Here is an 18,833-nt window from a genome sequence, read left to right as displayed (position 1 = left end):
TTAATTGGACAGTATATTTAATGTAACGGGATAACAGACAGGGGCATTACGGACGTAGTGATACCAAATATGTGTATCTTATTTATAGGGGATCATTTATAAAGGGGGATGGGGAATGTGTATATTTATTTTATTTATTTATGTATTTATTTATTTAATTTATTTGTTTTAATTAATGTATTTATTTATGTATTTGTGTGTGTGTGTGTTTTTTAACTTTTGCAGGTGTCTATATAATGCATTACTGAAGTAGTGGTGGAGACGGCACTGCTGCGGTGGTGGTGCTCGTGGTGGGATGGCGTCCCAGACGTAATGTAGAAGAAAGTCCCGGCACTTCACCGATTCAAATATATGCTTATTTATTATGTGCAAAACATCACACAGTACAGGAGTACTGTACTTTGTGATGTTTTGCACATAATAAATAAGCATATATTTGAATTGGTGAAGTGCCGGGACTTTCTTCTACATTATATAATGCATTACAGCACATAAGCTGTGCTGTAATGCATTAGATAGTGAATGAGTGTCAGTGATACACACTGACACTCATTCAAACGATCAGGTCCCTGCAGCTGATTCAAACGATCAGTGCAGGGACCTGATCGTTCAGAAACGGCACAAGGAGGGAGACTTATCCGGGGGGGACGGGGGAAAAGGAGAGGGACCGGATCGGAGGACAGGAGGAGCACGGAGATGGGCACGGGGGAGTACGGAGATGGGCACGGGGGAGTACGGAGATGGGCACGGGGGAGTACGGAGATGGGCACGGGGGAGTACGGAGATGGGCACGGGTGGGGGGTGAGCACAGGGAGTACGGGAGATGAGCACCGGGAACACGGGGAGCACGGGGCGAAGCACGGAGGGGAGCACAGAGGGTGGAGATGGATCAGAGGGGGAGATGGATCGGTGCGGGGGACAGGGACGGGACTGAATCTTGGCGGGGGCAGCAGGAGAGGACAGGGAGAAGGAAGAGGGACCTAGGGGGATGACTACAGCAGTGACAGCGGGAGGAGGCAACGTGCTGCAGCCTCCTCTCGCTGCCCGATCAACGTGCTGCAGATAATTTCCCCATAGACGCTGCGGTTGAAATGACCGCGGCATCTATGGGGTTAACTGTCCTGGGGGGAGCACGGATAGGGACAGCGGGGGGAGGCAGGTACGTCATGATGCATTCTGGCACTGCTTTTCATGACGCCCCTGGACGTCATATTGGGGGAAGGGGTTAAAGACTACAGTAAAATATACAGCATATGAAGCTTTGGTGTTTGTCGAGCTTTTGTTGCAATCGTTTTTTTCTACCCATAGACCTTAACAGTTTTTTTCTATTGTTTAAAAACACATTGTCTAACTTTTCCAAAAAAACATATGTGATTCGAAGAGAAGTGATATAATTAATTACCGTATACCCTGGCAATAATATATCCTAAAGATCCTCTGATCCTGTGTTTTGTATGTACAGTTACATAACATGGAATCACACGTAATATAACGTATAACTGTGCTGCCACCTAGTGCTGCAGGAGGCTATAGCAGTTACTGTTAGTATCCTATTAGCCAGCAGTAACTGGGTATATTTGGTTTAAAAAAAGAAACAATAATTCGAAAAACATAGAGGCTATTGTCCAACAAGAAATGTTATAGACCACTAGACCTTAACCATATGACCAAGTATCAGCTGGGCTATAACATAGTCATATTGGAAGGGTCAACTACTAAGGGTACTCAAAAAATACGAAAAAAGGTTGTGTCTCTGTTGCAAAATCAACCATGTCCTTGTTTTATTACCCAAGTATACAAGGACCCTGTTAAACATTCAGGAAGATCCATAATTTCAGAGAATTATTCCCTTACTGCCAGTCTATCCCAATATGTAGATACATTTCTACAAAAGTATGCCAAAGAATTAACCTCCTACACCCGTGACACTACCTACTTTATAGAGGCGGCGAACCTCAGGCATGCTAGGGTTTGTCCGAATCTGAACTTTCTGCATTTGAATACCGGTGGCTGAAGAAGTTGGATGCAGCCCTAAGGCTGCCTAGAAAACATAAGCACAGCCATAGACCTATGGCTGTATCCATGTTTTCCAGGACTCCCTAGGGCTACATCCAACTTCTTCAGCCAATGGTAATCAAATGCAGAATGTTCAGATTCGGACAAACCCGAGCATGCCTGAGGTTTGCTCATATCTAGCGGTTACAAATGTACCCTGGGAGCAGAGGATGTTCATTCTAATGATGGACATATCCTCCCTCCATACCAGGGATGGGGAACCTTCGGCTCCCCAGCTGTTGTAAAAATTCCTATCATGCCTGGTCAGCCAAAGATATGGGATCTCAAGGCTGACTTTCTGAATAATGATCCAACTGTGGCGGTGCTGTGGGTGATCCCCGGTGATGTTGTATCAGAGGATCGGCCGGTCACTTGCTAGGTGGTGAAGTGTGACGCCACTCCAGTGGTGGTTGGCCAAGATATAGCCGGACCTTAAGATGTTACTTCTTGGGCACACAGGTGTGATGGCACGCCTGCTTTTATTTTATAAGGCCTGTTGTACCTTTTCCCCCTGTGGACAGTGTCCTGCCGGGTTGCTACGGAGTCCCTTGGGATGATATCATGGTGGGCCAGAGTGGTGTAGTGACCCTCCCGGACTATCGGAACTCCCACCCACAGGAAGGGGAAATGTCCCAAGGCTATGGTGTATGCTGTGTCGGTGTGTACTGAAGAATCACAAAATCTCTTTAGCATAAATAATCTTGGTTTTACTTGAAAGGTACTTGTGTGCAGCAAGTTATACAGCTTTACTTTGACAAGATAAGTTACACTTGATAGTTCCCTTAATAAAGCACTTGATAATACACCGGATAGTACAATAACCAGATCTGCGACAGGAATAGAGTGGGGAGTACAGTTGTGCTGACTGAGTAGCGTTTTGAGAGGTCCAAAGAAACAGAGTAGCAGAGAGGAGGATATCGTGAGAGTCTCAACCCAAGTAGCACTGTGCCCTGCCGGGATGTTGGAGGATGAGGTAGAAGAATACTTAGAAGAAGAGGAAGAGAATACTTGTGGCCGTGTATTGAGCTTTTAGTCTTAACACCACCTTATGCCCACTAGATTTGGGGGACCCGTCCTGGAGGGTTACACAAGGCCCAGACCTTGTTACCTAGGATGAGCGGAATGCTGAGGGTTCCCTGCTGAAAACCGCGCTGCAAGATTTCCTAGGCTTATGGCAACTTTGCTCTATCCGGATCAGTTCCTAGCTTACTGCTGTCTGTGGATACTGTCCTACTCTGTGACACTCCTAGTCCACGGCGTGGGTTGAGGTTGTCTCTGACCTGTCCTCTCTTGAAAGGGTTTAACACTGCATAGTGTTGTGTTGCGTTACTGAGTAAAAAGTTGTTAGCTGTGTACTGTCTGACATCTTACATATACGGGGTTCTGGCTATGACTGACTCGAGTAGGGGACCTGGCACAGGGCCAGGGCCCAGATAGGACCACTATAGAGAGCTGTCTAGCTTGCGTCCTTCCTCTACAATGTCCAACACGAAAGACCTATGCACTTCCTCCACCCATGTGACTTCCTTCCTCAGTGTATCTAAAGTGCGCTGTGAGGGGATAAAGAGTGTAAATAGAAGAAGTAAAGAGAGAGATGATAGGAGAGAAGAAGAGATTCCTATTGGTTCACAGAGCCATGTAACACACAAATATTAACCCTTCATATACTTCAGCTGTGCAGCATCTGAATACACACATCTACAACAGCGACATCTAGTGGCAAAACTTCATCACTACCTTCATTACCACTTACATATTAAGTACAGGCTTTTTTCAAAGGGTGTAACCAATAGCAACACCCGTGGTAGGACACCAGACAACATTGTTGAGTTTAATGACTGCATTTTCAAGCATAAGAGGGGGGACGCTATAGGAAGTTAATTTGCACCTAGTTTTGCTTACCTGTTTATCAGCCTGTTTAAAAATGAATACCATCTACAGACACACACCCTCCTATTGTAAGTGTACCATGTATCTCAGATTTATTGATGACACTTTTATTATTTGGAGTGGCACTGAAAATGAACTACAAAACTTCATTGTGGATATTTTGATGTTTTTGTCATGAAATACTATAATGTCCAGAAATGATGAACTGTTTGAGACATTGTAGGTAAACTTGAGTCCCCAGTTATCCCCAGTTTATCTACAATTAGGGATGGTCCGAACCCGCAGAGGTTCGGGTTTGGATGAACCCGAACGTTTGGCATCGGATTCCCGCGGTCTGCCCGCTCCGTGCAGCGGGCGGATCCAGCGGGAAGACCGCCTGGAAAATGGGATAGAGCCTATGGCTATGGCTGTATCTCATTTTTCCAGGCGGTCCTCCCGCTGGATCCGCCCGCTGCACGGAGCGGGCAGACAGCGGGAATCATTACTGAGGGTTCGGGTTCGTACGAACCCGACCAGAACTCGGTTCGGACCATCCCTACCTACAATGTCTCAAACAGTTCATCATTTCTGGACATTATAGTATTTCATGACAAAAACATCAAAATTCGGACCAGGTATTAACTACAAGAAGTAGCCTTGTAATGTTCAGTTCGAACAACTCTATTGTATATGACACAACTGCTCTAAGATTAGTGATTCCAGGATTCAAAATAAAATCCTATGCAAAAGATTTGCTTTAAAGAAATACCCCGCTTCTTTGGTTAGGAACTCTTTGGAAAGAGCTCAGCCAGGTTGAATGCATACAACCAGGCAAAATATTCTATTCTGGATAAACTTTGGAATATTTTAAAACATGATCCATTTTTAAAGGATATTCTACTGGAAAACCTAGGATCATCTCCAGGAGGTCTTACTTTTTGAAGAACAATATGTTACCCAGAATAATCAAAGCCAATCCCTGTTCCACCTTAATCTGGTCAACAGCTGCAAATGTGACAGCATCTCATACAACACCAAAACATTTAAAGGGGTACTCCAGCGGGGGGGCATTTTTTTCCTGGGACTGGGGATGAGGTGGCTGAAAGAAAAGACGTCCACTTACCTCCCCGGTTCCAGCGGCGGGTCCCGTATCTCGGCGCTCCGGTTCCCGGACGCTTTCTGGTGTGTGATGCGGGCCCGAGACGATACGTCTCAGGTCCGCTCAGCCAGTCAGTGACAGAGGCGGAATCTGAGTGGACTTGAAATGGATCCCGCCTCCGTCACTGACTGGCTGAACGGACCTGAGACGCATCGCCTCGGGCCCGCGTCAGACACCAGGAAGCAGCTGGGGACGGGGGAGGTAAGTGGACGTCGCTTCCCTTAGCCACCTCCTCCCCGGTCCCAGGAAAAAAATGCCCCCCCCCGCTGGAGTACCCCTTTAAATCCAATGAACCTCAATGAACTGTATACCCATCATGGTGTCACAAAGAAGGAGGTATAGAGAGGCCTCATGACTCAAACCCTCTTTATACTGGGCCACTCCCAGCTGCTATTAGCTGCTGGCACAGAGCGATCTCCGTTGCCACATATTTTAACTGTTTAGATGCCGCTGTCAATTCTAATGCAATCGTGGGAGGCCGACCCCTTGTAAAGGCAGCCTGAGGCCTCTTCTAGGCCTCAGTTGCTGCTGTGGCAATCAAGCACCAAGAAAATGGATCAATGCAGTTTATATGGTTTTGGTTGCAATATGAGGACCACAATACTGACTGAAATATACGTAATGTGAATTAGGCTATGTTCACACTGCGTATGAGTCCGTCCGCAGTTCTTACGCCGCTGTACATGTGCGGCTGAAACTACGGGCGTGGGAAAAATCGACATGCGCTGGATGCGTACGAACCGCGAACATACGCCAGTAGTACAGTTATGCTTCCTAGCTTGTTTCGAAGCGATCTGAGGCAGGTCATTTACTTGGAAATCTTCGCCCAGCCCTGTAAACCACACAGAACCTTTTGGATTGAAAAATCAAGTTCAATTTGGCTGAAATAAGTACTTCGTACGGGACCGCATGGAAATCCACGGCCGTAAGTTTCAACATTTCCGTCCTCAAACAATGGTCTTGTTCATTTTTCACGGCGCCGTATACGATCCGGCCGTAAGCTCATACGTAGTGTGCACTGTGCGGGTGTATATCGTATACTTTCAAGCGAACGCATCAACCTCAAAACTACGTGCGTATATTCGCGGTTCGCTCTACGGACGGATTCATACGCAGTGTGAACATAGCCTAAGGCTGTAATTCTGAGTACATTCCCGAAAAGTATTTTCATGCAGTTTATCATATTATTCTTTAATTCATCCAATAAATGCTTCTATATTTTAAATATACTTCTTGGAACCTTCGGACTTGCTTTTTGCCTACTACAATTTGTAATAGTTAAGGATGGAATTGGTTAAGCTTAGAATGTGTGCAGGATGTTGTTTGTAGAAGTTGTTGAGATACCTTGAAGGGAACAATTGAGGCCATGAGCTTTAAGGATACTACTTGGGTGGAGTCTGGATAATAAATTACTAATCTAAATAAAAAGTTGCTTGAAAGGGAACTATCAGCAGGTTGGTTTATGCTGCATTTACACGAAACGATAATTGGCCCGATCGTACGATTAACAATGTCGGAGTAACAATTTTTTTTTTCATAACGGTCAGCGTTTAGACGGTACGATATATTTTACGGAAATTCGTTCTGCGATCGTTCTAGATCGCTTAAGCCTATCTCACACATTGGTTAAATCGGCGAACGACTGTTTACACGGAACGATCTGCGAACTTATTGCGAACGACGATTTTGGAACATGTTGTAAGATCAAAATAAACGATTTCTCGTTCGTCGTTTCATCGTTCGCAGCATTTACACGTACGATTATCGTTTGAATTCGATCATTATCGTGCGAATTTGCACGATAATCGTTCCGTGTAACGCAGCATCAATCTAACTTGTTAATAGCTCCCATTTGCCCATGGGGCGCTGAGGATGAAGGCATGTCTCTTTACACTGAATGGGAAGGGTGCAGAGGATAAGGGAAGATACATACCTTCATCTCAGCACCCCATGCACAATAGTTCCCCTTTAACCACCCTTAGCTGCCCATGTACTGGGTAATAGAACATGGAATTGACATGTTACTCCAATCAAAATAAGAATGAATATGTATGTGACATCTTAACCAGTAGGAGCTTGGGAGCCAGCCATTTCCTTTCTTGGTTAGTTGCCGTCCTTCTTCATTATGAATAAATGTGTTCTTTCCAATATACTATGAGCTTGTTGATGCGAGCGGCGGTGATCTGCCCGGGTTCCGTAGTGTGTGCATACCCTTGGGGGGGAGGGGGGGGGGGTCTTGGTAGACAGAAGTAAAGAGACAAACCAGGACTTTTATACACAGTTTATACAGCTGACTACAGTTTTATTATGGCTTCCATGCTGCCGCTCCTTTATATCCTGTGCACTATACACAAAAGTGCAGGACTCCTCCTCGGTGTATGGCAGACACCATAGACATCAGGTTTCACACACCAGTTTTGGAAGAACCTGAAAAGTCACCTGAAACAATGGGTTGGCTTTAAAGGGGTCCTCCAGAGAAAATAAAGTAATATTGTCAGAGTAATATTGTGAGCCCAAGAGGTTAATTGGCACTATGACAATGATCACTGGACAGAAAGAAAGCATAGAACATAGAACCTTCTCTAAGGAGCTGGAGGATCTTTGGAGAACCCCCCTGTCCCTGATAACAGTATAGTATACAGTACACCATATCTAGGCAGCCAAACTAGAGAATGTGCTGGCTCTGTACTGTACCAGCCCCACCTCCATCCACTTATACTGCTCCCTGAGCAAACTCAATAAACCCTTCAGCACACAATAGAAAAACTTTATTGACTTTACAAAGACATGATAATGTCCAGTAGGGTCCCATACCGACCCATGATTGTCTCCAAGGTATGAGACAAGTTGTGGCTTAATGACTTAGCAGAAACCCATCAGTGCATGCTTGCAGTCAGTGAACTGAACACATTAAAGTGTACCTGTCGTCTCAGACACTTTGAAACGACAAAGTTTCCCCGCTCTGTGTGTAAGAAAAAGAGATGGGCTCCATAGAGTTACATTATGAGCTTGACTCTTTACACAGAGCAGGAGTGGACTGCACTGCAGCATGGTCCTCTCCTGCTAGTTGAGGGTCTGAACACTCAGACTAGGACCGACCAAAACTTCTTAATTTTTTGAAACAACAGAGGCACTTTAAGAACACATGATAGCCCTTTATAAGAAACACCTATAGTAAAGTCCATAATAGCGACCCAACGATATCAATACCACTTCGGCAGCTTTGTTACGGGGACCCGAACACTGCAACAGCATACCCCTCCATGTCGCTGGCCAGAGATACCAGTCTCAGGGGGCGCTGCAATGCACATCAAACACCAGATATGAGCTTTACTGAAGAATGACACAACCTGAACAACAAGCAGACTGTGGATGAGGACAGGAGACATGCACTTCAACCTCATTTGTACAAAGCAGTTCTTTCCCCCCATGACTTTCCTCTGATATGCATTGTCAGCTGTGAGACCTTATACAGACAGGGCTATGTCTTTCCGAATTTGTCCAGTCAGCTGAATTTACAACAGGTGACTCAAGTCATGGTGTAGACCAGTGCTTCTCAATTCCAGTCCTCAGGCCTCACCAACAGGTCATGGTTTGAGGATTTCCCATACAAAGAACACCTGTGATAATACCTGATGCACTGAGTATAATTATATCACCTGTGAAATACTAAGGAAATCCTCAAACCATGACCTTTTGGTGAGGCCTGAGGACGAACTGAGAAGCACTGGTGTAGATACATCTCAGAGATGATTGCGACACACAAGGGGCCCCAGAACTACATTTCAAGCGTCATATGGTTTCAATGTGAATTTTTTTCCTTTAACTTTGCAAAAAAAAATCTAAAATTCCTTTTTCACATTCTCGTTATAGGGAATGATGGTGGAAACCTTGATTTTTATTTTTCAATTTTAGTACAAGGCTACAACATAAAATGTCAGAAATGAGTCTGCAGTCTGAATACATTGTACTACACGAGTCCTTCATCAGAGAACAATCTGTACTGATATAAACTGCACTGTTTAACAATGCTTTGTTTCGTCGTTGCTGATATCAACAATTTACACCATCTGCTATATTGTATCCACTGTATAAAACTTACAAAATGCAACCGTATAAAAGGCCTTATGTAATAGTATGCAGATGGAGCAGATCTCCGCCTGGTGGAGCTGTGACTGTGGTTAACCATTAGCTGGGAGGGGAGGAGACTGGTATAGACACATAGATAGAGACTGCAGGGAAGACGGATCTGTCATACACAGGCTTCCTTCTGGTACGTCAGGCCGTGTCTACAACATACACAGAACTGCTAGACTAGTATATATATATATATATATATATATATATATATATATATATATATATATATACACACAATATCCATGTGCTCTCTGCTTCTTATACAGGAATCTCCAGTACCAGACAGTCTGCAGCAATGACCGGATCACAGAGGAGTTTCACCAAGGGTAAGTGTCACATTGTGAAGGAACGTCAAGAACCTCAACTTTAATTTTATAATGGGGTTTAAAGGGTTAATGGGTTTGCACGCTGGGTGTTAGTCAGTTCTGTAATGCACATACTGCACGTCCTTCTGATATAGACAATATGTAATATTGATTCTGTGCTCAGTTGTAGGGAGTTTATAAGAAGTTTACAGACATCAGTAAATATATATATATTTTTTATATATCAAGGGTAATTTTATTTATAATGACGCTACACAGACTGAAGACACCCCCCATATTGCATAGCGGTGGGCAGGCTGGTAGATGACCTTTTGCAGAGTTTGTCAGCTGTCCCAGAGCTGGTGATTATGATGTTGCAACCATGTTACTTCCTGTGAGAAAGACATATACATGGTCTCTTTTGTAGCCAGTTTATGTTGAGATACCAGTCATGATGGCATATACCTGGCAAACCCATAATGAGCTTATTGCATGGGCAGAAGGTGGTCGGTCTACTAGTGACTAGGAGTTACTAAGGAGTGATCATTTATTTACATTCAGACACAGTAGACTTGCCGAATCCCTCAGTATGGGCTGGGTGTCACTTTCATTATTCATTTCCATAGGACGCCCAGTGTCAGTGCAGATTGTTGGGGAGTGAAAAGGAAATATCCCTCAAAGTGCTGTTTAATGGTGCGTTCACACCTACAGGATCTGCAGCTGATTTTCTGCAGCAGATTTTATTTAAATAACTGAACACAGCATCAAATCTGCTGCAGATCCTGTAGGTGTGACTTTTGTGTGTCTTACTTTTTGAAGAACAATATGTTACCCAGAATAATCAAAGCCAATCCCTGTTCCACCTTAATCTGGTCAACAGCTGCAAATGTGACAGCATCTCATACAACACCAAAACATTTAAAGGGGTACTCCAGCGGGGGGGCATTTTTTTTTCTGGGACTGGGGATGAGGTGGCTGAAAGAAAAGATGTCCACTTACCTCCCCGGTTCCAGCGGCGGGTCCCGTATCGCGGCGCTCCGGTTCCCGGCCGCTTTCTGGTATGTGATGCGGGCTCGAGACGATACGTCTCAGGTCCGCTCAGCCAGTCAGTGACAGAGGCGGGATCTGAGTGGACTTGAAACGGATCCCGCCTCCGTCACTGACTGGCTGAACGGACCTGAGACGCATCGCCTCGGGCCCGCGTCAGACACCAGGAAGCGGCTGGGTACCGGGGAGGTGAGTGGACGTCGCTTCCCTTAGCCACCTCCTCCCTGGTCCCAGGAAAAAAATGCCCCCCCCCCCCCGCTGGAGTACCCCTTTAAATCCAATGAACCTCAATGAACTGTAGACCCATCATGGTGTCACAAAGAAGGAGGTATAGAGAGGCCTCATGACTCAAACCCTCTTTATACTGGGCCACTCCCAGCTGCTATTAGCTGCTGGTACAGAGCTGTTTAGATGCCGCTGTCAATTCTAATGCAATCGTGGGAGGCCGACCCCTTGTAAAGGCAGCCTGAGGCCTCTTCTAGGCCTCAGTTGCTGCTGTGGCAATCAAGCGCCAAGAAAATGGATCAATGCAGTATATATGGTTTTGGTTGCAATATGAGGACCACAATACTGACTGAAATATACGTAATGTGAACCCAGCCTAAGGCTATGTTCACACTGCGTATGAGTCCGTCCGCAGTTCTTACGCCGCCGTACATGTGCGGCTGAAACTACGGGTGTGGGAAAAATCGACATGCGCTGGATGCGTACGAACCGCGAACATACGCCCGTAGTACAGTTATGCTTCCTAGCTTGTTTCGAAGCGATCTGAGGCAGGTCATTTACTTGGAAATCTTCGCCCAGACCCGTAAACCACACAGAACCTTTTGGATTGAAAAATCAAGTTCAATTTAGCTGAAATAAGTACTTAGTACGGGACTCCGCCCACCTGACTAGTTAGCACTGATTTGCATACAGCACGGGAAGGAATAAAACTACATCTTCGGGGAGACAGAGGCAACAACAAACAAGCAGCTTATATGGTAGGAAATGCTGCAGCATTCTTCTGGAACGCAGAACCCTAAATCCTCATGATTGGTTCCCTCTAAATGGGCACTGTCATTAGAGTTTAATACTGTACGTATATTAGAGAGACCTATAAAATCCTTTAATTGGCTGGAGCCTCAGTGTTCAGACCCTGATTGATCTGTAGAACAATTTAGTAGAAATCCGTGGTTAGTGCATTCCCTCGCAGCCTTGTGTCACATGCCTGAGATGGCGACACAATATGAGTCTATGAGGCCATCCCGGTCACATAGATGAGCGTTGCATTAAGTGGATTGCTTTGCATCGCAGTTGTTATGTAAAACCCAAAAGTTTCCGCAACCCAACAGTCCCAAGGATTTCTTGCAACAGTACTGTCACAGTCGCACCACTTGTGGATGTAAGAAGTGCCAAGGGATGCCAACAAGCTTCAGTGTTCTCAGGTTGTCCATGGGTTACAAGGATGGCATCTGCCATGTAATACAACAGACCCAGCAGTAGGTAGCTAATCCGGGGCACCTTCCCTACAGGGTGTGTACAGATAAATATAAGACGCTCCCCAATGTGCATGCAACCATATTATTATCCCACAGGTAAAAGTTGTTCTGTTTTTTCGTGCTTTTATAGGGCATGGCAGGTTTTTCCACTCATAAACATGAAAAATATCTCTCTCATATGTCTGTTATTAGATTATACAATGTAATAATATAGTTGTATGACTATGTGTGAACAAGCTCTAATGCAGTGTTCTGGGCGTCAGCACTAATACAGTGATCTGCAGCCGGTGGCTCTTCAGCTGTTGCGAAACTACAACTCCCACCATGACAGCTCTAGGCAACAGCTATAGCTCTGGACGGCCAGAGCCGCAGTTCTCCCTTCTCTCATCTCCTACAGCAGGGGAGTCAAACTCTAGCTTTGGCTGTCCAGGCATGATGGGAATTGTAGTTTTGCAACTGCTGGAGGGCCTGAATTTGACACCCCTGTGTCCTACAGTCTTTTATACTGTATGATCGGTGACAATTTGTTATCTGTATTCTGAATGGATATGTTGCATTGCAGGCAGCGCGGCCCCAGGGCCGGTACCACAGGGGGTCGTTCGTCTTTACAGCATGAGATTCTGCCCCTATGTCGAAAGAGCGCTGCTTGTCCTGGTAGCCAAGGGAATCAAGTAGGTAAATTTGTGAAGATTCTGACTTATGTCTATACATGTGTGTATTCTTTGTAGCTTTATTGCTTTACTCCGTCATTAAGAGGCAGAACAAAGATCAAAGATCGAAAAAAAGAGTAAAGTTTAATGTTTGTTCTTAGTTACTCTAAAACCCATCTGTGATACAGGGCCAAAAAAAATAGCAGAGTGGAAAAGATATGCAAAGAAGGCCCGATGATACCAATAGATGACCCCTGCTGCCCCCTTACTATGACCCTTGTCTGTCACCCTTGTAGATTATAAGCCCTCACTGGCAGGCCTCTTCCCCTGCATACCATTTATTTTATTCAGTTTTTTTTGTTTTTTTATTTTATAGAAGAACTATCATCAGGTTAGACGAATCTAATGACCTTATAGCACAGGAGATGCAGTTTCGGGCAGTTAGGTGTGTTCTATGGTCCGGTCAGATTGTTAGAAGCTCCGGGGCACCCATTAGGAGCACTGTCCCACCGCCATAGCGCTGATACGTGCCGTCCGCTCCATTCATTATCATTAGAAAGGGGTGAATTGGCGCTGCGAGGGCGGGCAGTGCTCCTAACAGGTGTCCCAGTGCTCCTAATGGTCTCACTGAACCGTGAAGCACAAGACTAACTGCACCGAAACAGAGCCGGGGATGAAGGTAAGAGACCTACCTTCCTCCTTGCTGTCTCCTGTGCAGCAGGGACATATCAGCAGGTTAGATTAGTCTAACGTTCACACAGAGCAAAAGGGGCGGATTACGCGAGGAAATATTTCCGCCTGAAATCAACTGACGCTGAATTCCGAGCAGAATATAAGCAGAATATAAGCAGAATCCCTGCGTATTCTGCTAGGAAAGTGTTCAGCTCGTAATCAGCTCTTGACAAATTCAGAGAGGAATACTCGAGGAATCCGCGCTGAATCCGCATGCATTCAGTGCTGAAATTCAGCGAGTATTTGGCAAGTAAACTAGACTATACCAGAATATATACTAGAATCCTCCTCCCCCCCCCTTTTTTCCCCATTTCCGCGCTGATTCAGCGCGTAATTTCCGCTTGTATTCCGCGCTGAATGCGCGCGTATTCCGCGCTGAAACAGAAAATCAGAGCCCCATTGGTTTGTATAGGCTTCCACTAGCGGAAGAATGAACATGTTCATTCTTCTGGCAAAAAGCGGATTAGTTCAGTGCGGAAATTCCACTGTGTGAACTGCAGAGCAGAATTTCCATTCAACACAATGGAAATAAGCTCTGCACCTATTTTAACGGCTGAAATTTCAGCGCTGATTCAGCGCAGAAATTCAGCTGCTTTTGCTCTGTGTGAACGAGCCCTAACCAGCTGATAGCTTTTCTTAATGTTACATTCTGTATGTTAACCCCTTATTGTATGTACAGTGCTCTATAATGAAAGGCACTGCAAAAATATACATATTTACATATATACATAATCCCTGGTGAAGCTGCATTCATGTAGGATAACAGCAGGAGCATTTTACCCTAGTGTTTCTTACCCCCTCTTCTTCTCCAGGACATTTTGACTTTTGTTTCACTGAATAGCCTGTTGTGGATTTTTGTTGATTGTCCTTGTAGTGCCCCTATGTTTCCTGTATGGCATGCTTTGGTGTGTATGTGTGTATATATAATATATTACACACACACATATAAATATATATTTGCAAGCTGGATAGATATGAATACAAGCATTCAGAACCTACCTTTGTTGTTTGTGTCTGTTTTTTTTTTTTTCATAAGAAAACCTTTATTTGTGCTGTGAATGTGAATACACCTCACTGTGCTGTATGGAGAGTGTACTATGCAAAGGAAAGGCATACAGCACAGTAAAGCATAGCGCTGCTAGGGCCCAGAGAATAATAGGATCCGCCTCTTTGACACCATTCACAGTCCAAATAAAGGTATTTTTTTTTTATTAAACTAAAAACACAGACCCAGACACCACACAGATATATTGTGAATTCATTTATATCTATTCAGCAGTGTTGTCAGCTCAGTAGTTGGTCATAGATTCACTTTAATATGTATTGAATTTCTGATATGTGATTCTGGCTTACCTTCCACACTTCATATACTTTCTAGTGCTTTGTTTCCAAACTGTTTTACAAGTCTATACTAGTGAGCAAGACCAGATGGATTTCTTCTTTGGCCCAAGTCTCACATGCTGTTCATCATTATTACAAGACATATGATATTGGTTGATACCTCTTAATAATAATTTTTGCCAGTGTTCTTCAAAGTTGGAAAACCCTTAAGAATCAAGGATTGGTCCGAGTTGCCCTTATTGGTGCGAGTGGTCAGATTAGTGCGAAGAATGATGGGACCCTCTTTGCCTCCTATTCCTGCAGTTCAGTCTTTTTGTCCTGTTTACCACAAATCCTGGATTTAAAGGAGAAGTCCAGCGAAGTTTTATTAAAGTATTGTATTGCCCCCCAAAAGTTATACAAATCACCAATATACACTTATTACGGTAAAAGCTTATAAAGTGCTTTTTTGAGATGAGCGAACCTCGAGCATGCTCCAGTCGATCCGAACCCCAACTTTCAGCATTTGATTAGCGGTGGCTGCTGAAGTTGGATAAAGCCCTAAGGCTATGTGGAAAACATGGATATAGTCATTGGCTGTATCCATGTTTTCCAGACAACCTTAAAGCTTTATCCAAGTTCAACAGCCCCCGCTAATCAAATGCCGAACGTTCGGGTTCGGATCGACTCAAACCCAAACCCGGTTCGCTCATTTCTACTTACTACTGCATCAAGGCTTCACTTCCTGGATAACATGGTGATGTCACTTCCTGGATAAAATGGTGATGTCACGACCCGACTCCTGGAGAGGATGATGGCAGAGGGATGCTCAGTGTCCCTCCAGTGCCCTGTGTCCCTCAGTGTCCCTCTGCCATCATCCTCTCCAGCAGCGACAGCCCGCACAGCTCTTGGAGTCGGGTCGTGACATCACCATGTTATCCAGGAAGTGACATCACCATGTTATCCAGGAAGTGACATCACCATGTTATCCAGGAAGTGACATCACCAGGAAGTGAAGCCTTGATGCAGTAGAAAGTGCAGGGAAAAAAGCACTTTATAAGCATTTCCCGTAATAAGTGTATATTGGTGATTTGTATAACTTTTGAGGGGCAATACAATACTTTAATAAAAATTTTCGCCGGACTTCTCCTTTAAGAGTAACTATGAATAAATGTTATATTTTAATATGATCCTTCCTTTTACTTTACCACTGACCCCCTACATAGGTTTCCTTACTGAAAAGTTTTGTTATCTATAGTCGGTCACCTGCAGATGCAAAAGAACGATTATAGAGAAACCAAAGATCTATGAAAGCCTTGGGTTCCGAAGTTTTCTATATGTTCCTCTATTGTGACTTCAATGTGACCGTCTTAACGTGTATAAAAACCTGATTTCCCTTTACTAACTAGTTTTCCTGTTCTGTTCAGACATGAAGTCATCAACATTAACCTACTAAGTAAGCCGGACTGGTATTTTGAGAAAAATCCTCTGGGGTTGGTGCCGTGTATAGAAACCTCTGATGGTAAAATCATCTTTGACTCCACAATTATTTGTGATTACCTGGATGAAGCCTATCCCGGGAAAAAGCTGACCCCGGCCGATCCCTATGAGAAGGCACAACAGAAGATGCTTCTGGAACATTTCTCAGGGGTAGGACATTTTGCTATTTTAGACAGCAAATAAGAGTGGGTTCACACTGCGTTTTTGCAATCTGTTTTTTCCCCCCACCTGTTTTATGCAAAAAACGGATGAAAAAACTGATGCATTTGTGTGCATCCGTTTTTCCCATTGACTTCCATTATAAAAAAAAGGATCAAAACGCATCTGTTTTTTGGTCAACCACATTTTGTGTATGCTTAAAAATAGATGCATTTTGATTTTTTTTTTAAATGAAAGTCAATGGAAAAAAGAATCAAAACAGATGTACATAAATGCATCAGTTTTTTTTATCCGTTTTTTTTTTTTTGCATAAAACGGATGGAAAAAACAAACAAAAAAACAAACAGGTACAGGTGCACTTATGATGGTCACTTTTTAAGTGGACTCGGCCCTGATAAAAACAGCATGGATTGTGCCATGAAATCAGCGCCAATTATGGTAGTGTATATGTGACCATACAAGCTAGACTATCTGTGTGGATCTATAGTATATTAAAGTATAGTAAATTGTTTTTGTTTTACTTCAGGTTGCCAATGCATTGTACAGTATTCTCATTGCCAATAAGAAAAAAGAAGATGTAACCGAGTTAAAGGCAAAGGCTTTTGAGAAATTCCAAAAACTGGAAGAGGTAACTTCATTCTATATTTATCAAGAGTGTTTTTCTGGGTTGGGATGGGGTTTTTAGTGAATGCCTCTGAGTGAAAATAAAAAAGGTGCTATACTCACCCACCCCAGTCCCCCGCTGCTGCTGCTCTGGAACCTTCCAGTCCTTAGCATTCTTCTCTTCCTGGCTGATGGTTCGTTCTGGCTGGAATTACGTCTTGCCTTTATTAACATATATGATTGTTTTATATTTGGATTGCCTATTCTGTTTTGATGTTTTAGGCATGAAATGTCTATTTTATTTAAAAATCTTTTTATTTTTATTTATAGGCTCTGACCAAGAGGAACAGCCCCTACTTCGGTGGAGATGCCGTGTCTATGATCGACTACATGATTTGGCCCTGGATTGAACGGTTCAATATCTTTGATGCCACAGAGTAAGAGGGGAAACATGTTTTTGCTTAGCTATTGATACCACACCCTTGTTACGGCATGATATAACATGAGCCTTAGCTATTGGCAAGTTGTCAAGGTGTAGGGGTTTAAAGGAGGTTATATCTAAGCATGCAGGTCATGAGCTTAGTACAGTATAATTTTTAATATGGTAGTTATACAATATCTGGGGTCTCATTGCTCATTGTGGAGACCACCAGCAACTGTAGAGAGTTCTACAGGCAATGCCTTATGGGAAGAAGTCCATATTTGCAGAACTGCTTTGCTAGTAAAAGTCAATGGGTCCTCAAATTAAGATTACATACAAATATCATACAGAGGCATTGCAGAAGTTTTTTGTACATATCGATTGCATAGAAGTTTTTTTTTTATTGCTATGTATTTTATTAATTTTCATAGTATTTCTGGATTTTGTGTTTGTGGTATGATCATACACCTTGTGCAATTTAATCCCGCAGTAATAACTCCTTTCAATCTGTCTCCTACTTCTTCCTAATATACTGTACATTTGTTAGTGGGGACAATATGACTACAGGGTCAGACTACATAAAGGTATGTTTGTAGTCTGTTGCCATGGAAACACGTAGGTCTTTATAGGTACTCCAGACACAAAATGATAAAGCATATTTATATCAATTTTTTTATTTTATTTTCTAGTTTTCTGGAGAAGACGCCACGTTTCAATGCCTGGCACAAGCTTATGCTACAGGATCCCACTGTTAAAAAGACCATGCTTGAACCAGATGTAATTTTGGGCTTTTACAAACTGTATTGTCAGGACAGTATAGAAGCGGCTGATTACGGCCTCCAGTAAAGTCACCAATAACTCTGTGATCCCAGTATCAGTGCCACTTTCTGTTTTTCTCATCTCGAAGATATTGAAACTGTGAATAAAAGGATTTTTTGAGAAATATAAAAAAAAAGTTTCCCTCCATTCCTGCACTACCAATAGCAGGATGTCCAGCTCACCTACAGTCATCACTAGGATGCAGGGGGAAGGACGCTAAACCTCCCCACCTAGGTGAGTATAGGGAAGAATACGTAAGCCCAGCATCCTTTGAAACTTGACGCTTTAATAGCCTGGTGTTACATCATTTTTGGAAATCCAGCAGAAGTATACATCCTCCCTTTGTATTCCCCATTAATTTTGTATCTACCATTGGCTTTGGCTCAAAAATTGGAACAAATGCATTAACAAAATGGTGTGTGACCCCAATCTAAGATATATACATAAAAGGGCACATGTAGCTGCTGACACATTAGTTTAGTTAAGCCACAGCATGCAAGAAATTAGGAATCAGCACATTTACAGTAATAGCAAAGCCCTTTGGTAAGCTTGGCATTTGGCTTGTCAGCCAGC

The 18,833-nt window shown here is 43.6% G+C and overlaps 1 protein-coding gene across 1 annotated transcript; it reads left to right on the top strand.

Moving 5' to 3' along the window:
• Positions 1 to 9,250: 9,250 nt before the first annotated feature.
• LOC138799238 (glutathione S-transferase omega-1-like) lies at positions 9,251 to 18,396 on the top strand. The gene is made up of 7 exons (XM_069980147.1): positions 9,251 to 9,356; positions 9,490 to 9,549; positions 12,619 to 12,727; positions 16,186 to 16,408; positions 16,944 to 17,045; positions 17,351 to 17,457; positions 18,131 to 18,396. Exons 2-7 carry the CDS (start codon positions 9,519 to 9,521, stop codon positions 18,285 to 18,287), a joined length of 729 nt encoding a protein of 242 aa, XP_069836248.1. The 5' UTR covers positions 9,251 to 9,356; positions 9,490 to 9,518; the 3' UTR covers positions 18,288 to 18,396.
• The last annotated feature ends 437 nt before the right edge of the window (positions 18,397 to 18,833 follow it).

Source organism: Dendropsophus ebraccatus, chromosome 8 (assembly GCF_027789765.1).
Source record: "Dendropsophus ebraccatus isolate aDenEbr1 chromosome 8, aDenEbr1.pat, whole genome shotgun sequence".
Taxonomy (NCBI): domain Eukaryota; kingdom Metazoa; phylum Chordata; class Amphibia; order Anura; family Hylidae; genus Dendropsophus; species Dendropsophus ebraccatus.
Note: the sequence above shows the minus strand (reverse complement) of the source record. Positions and strands in the feature narration are given on the sequence as shown.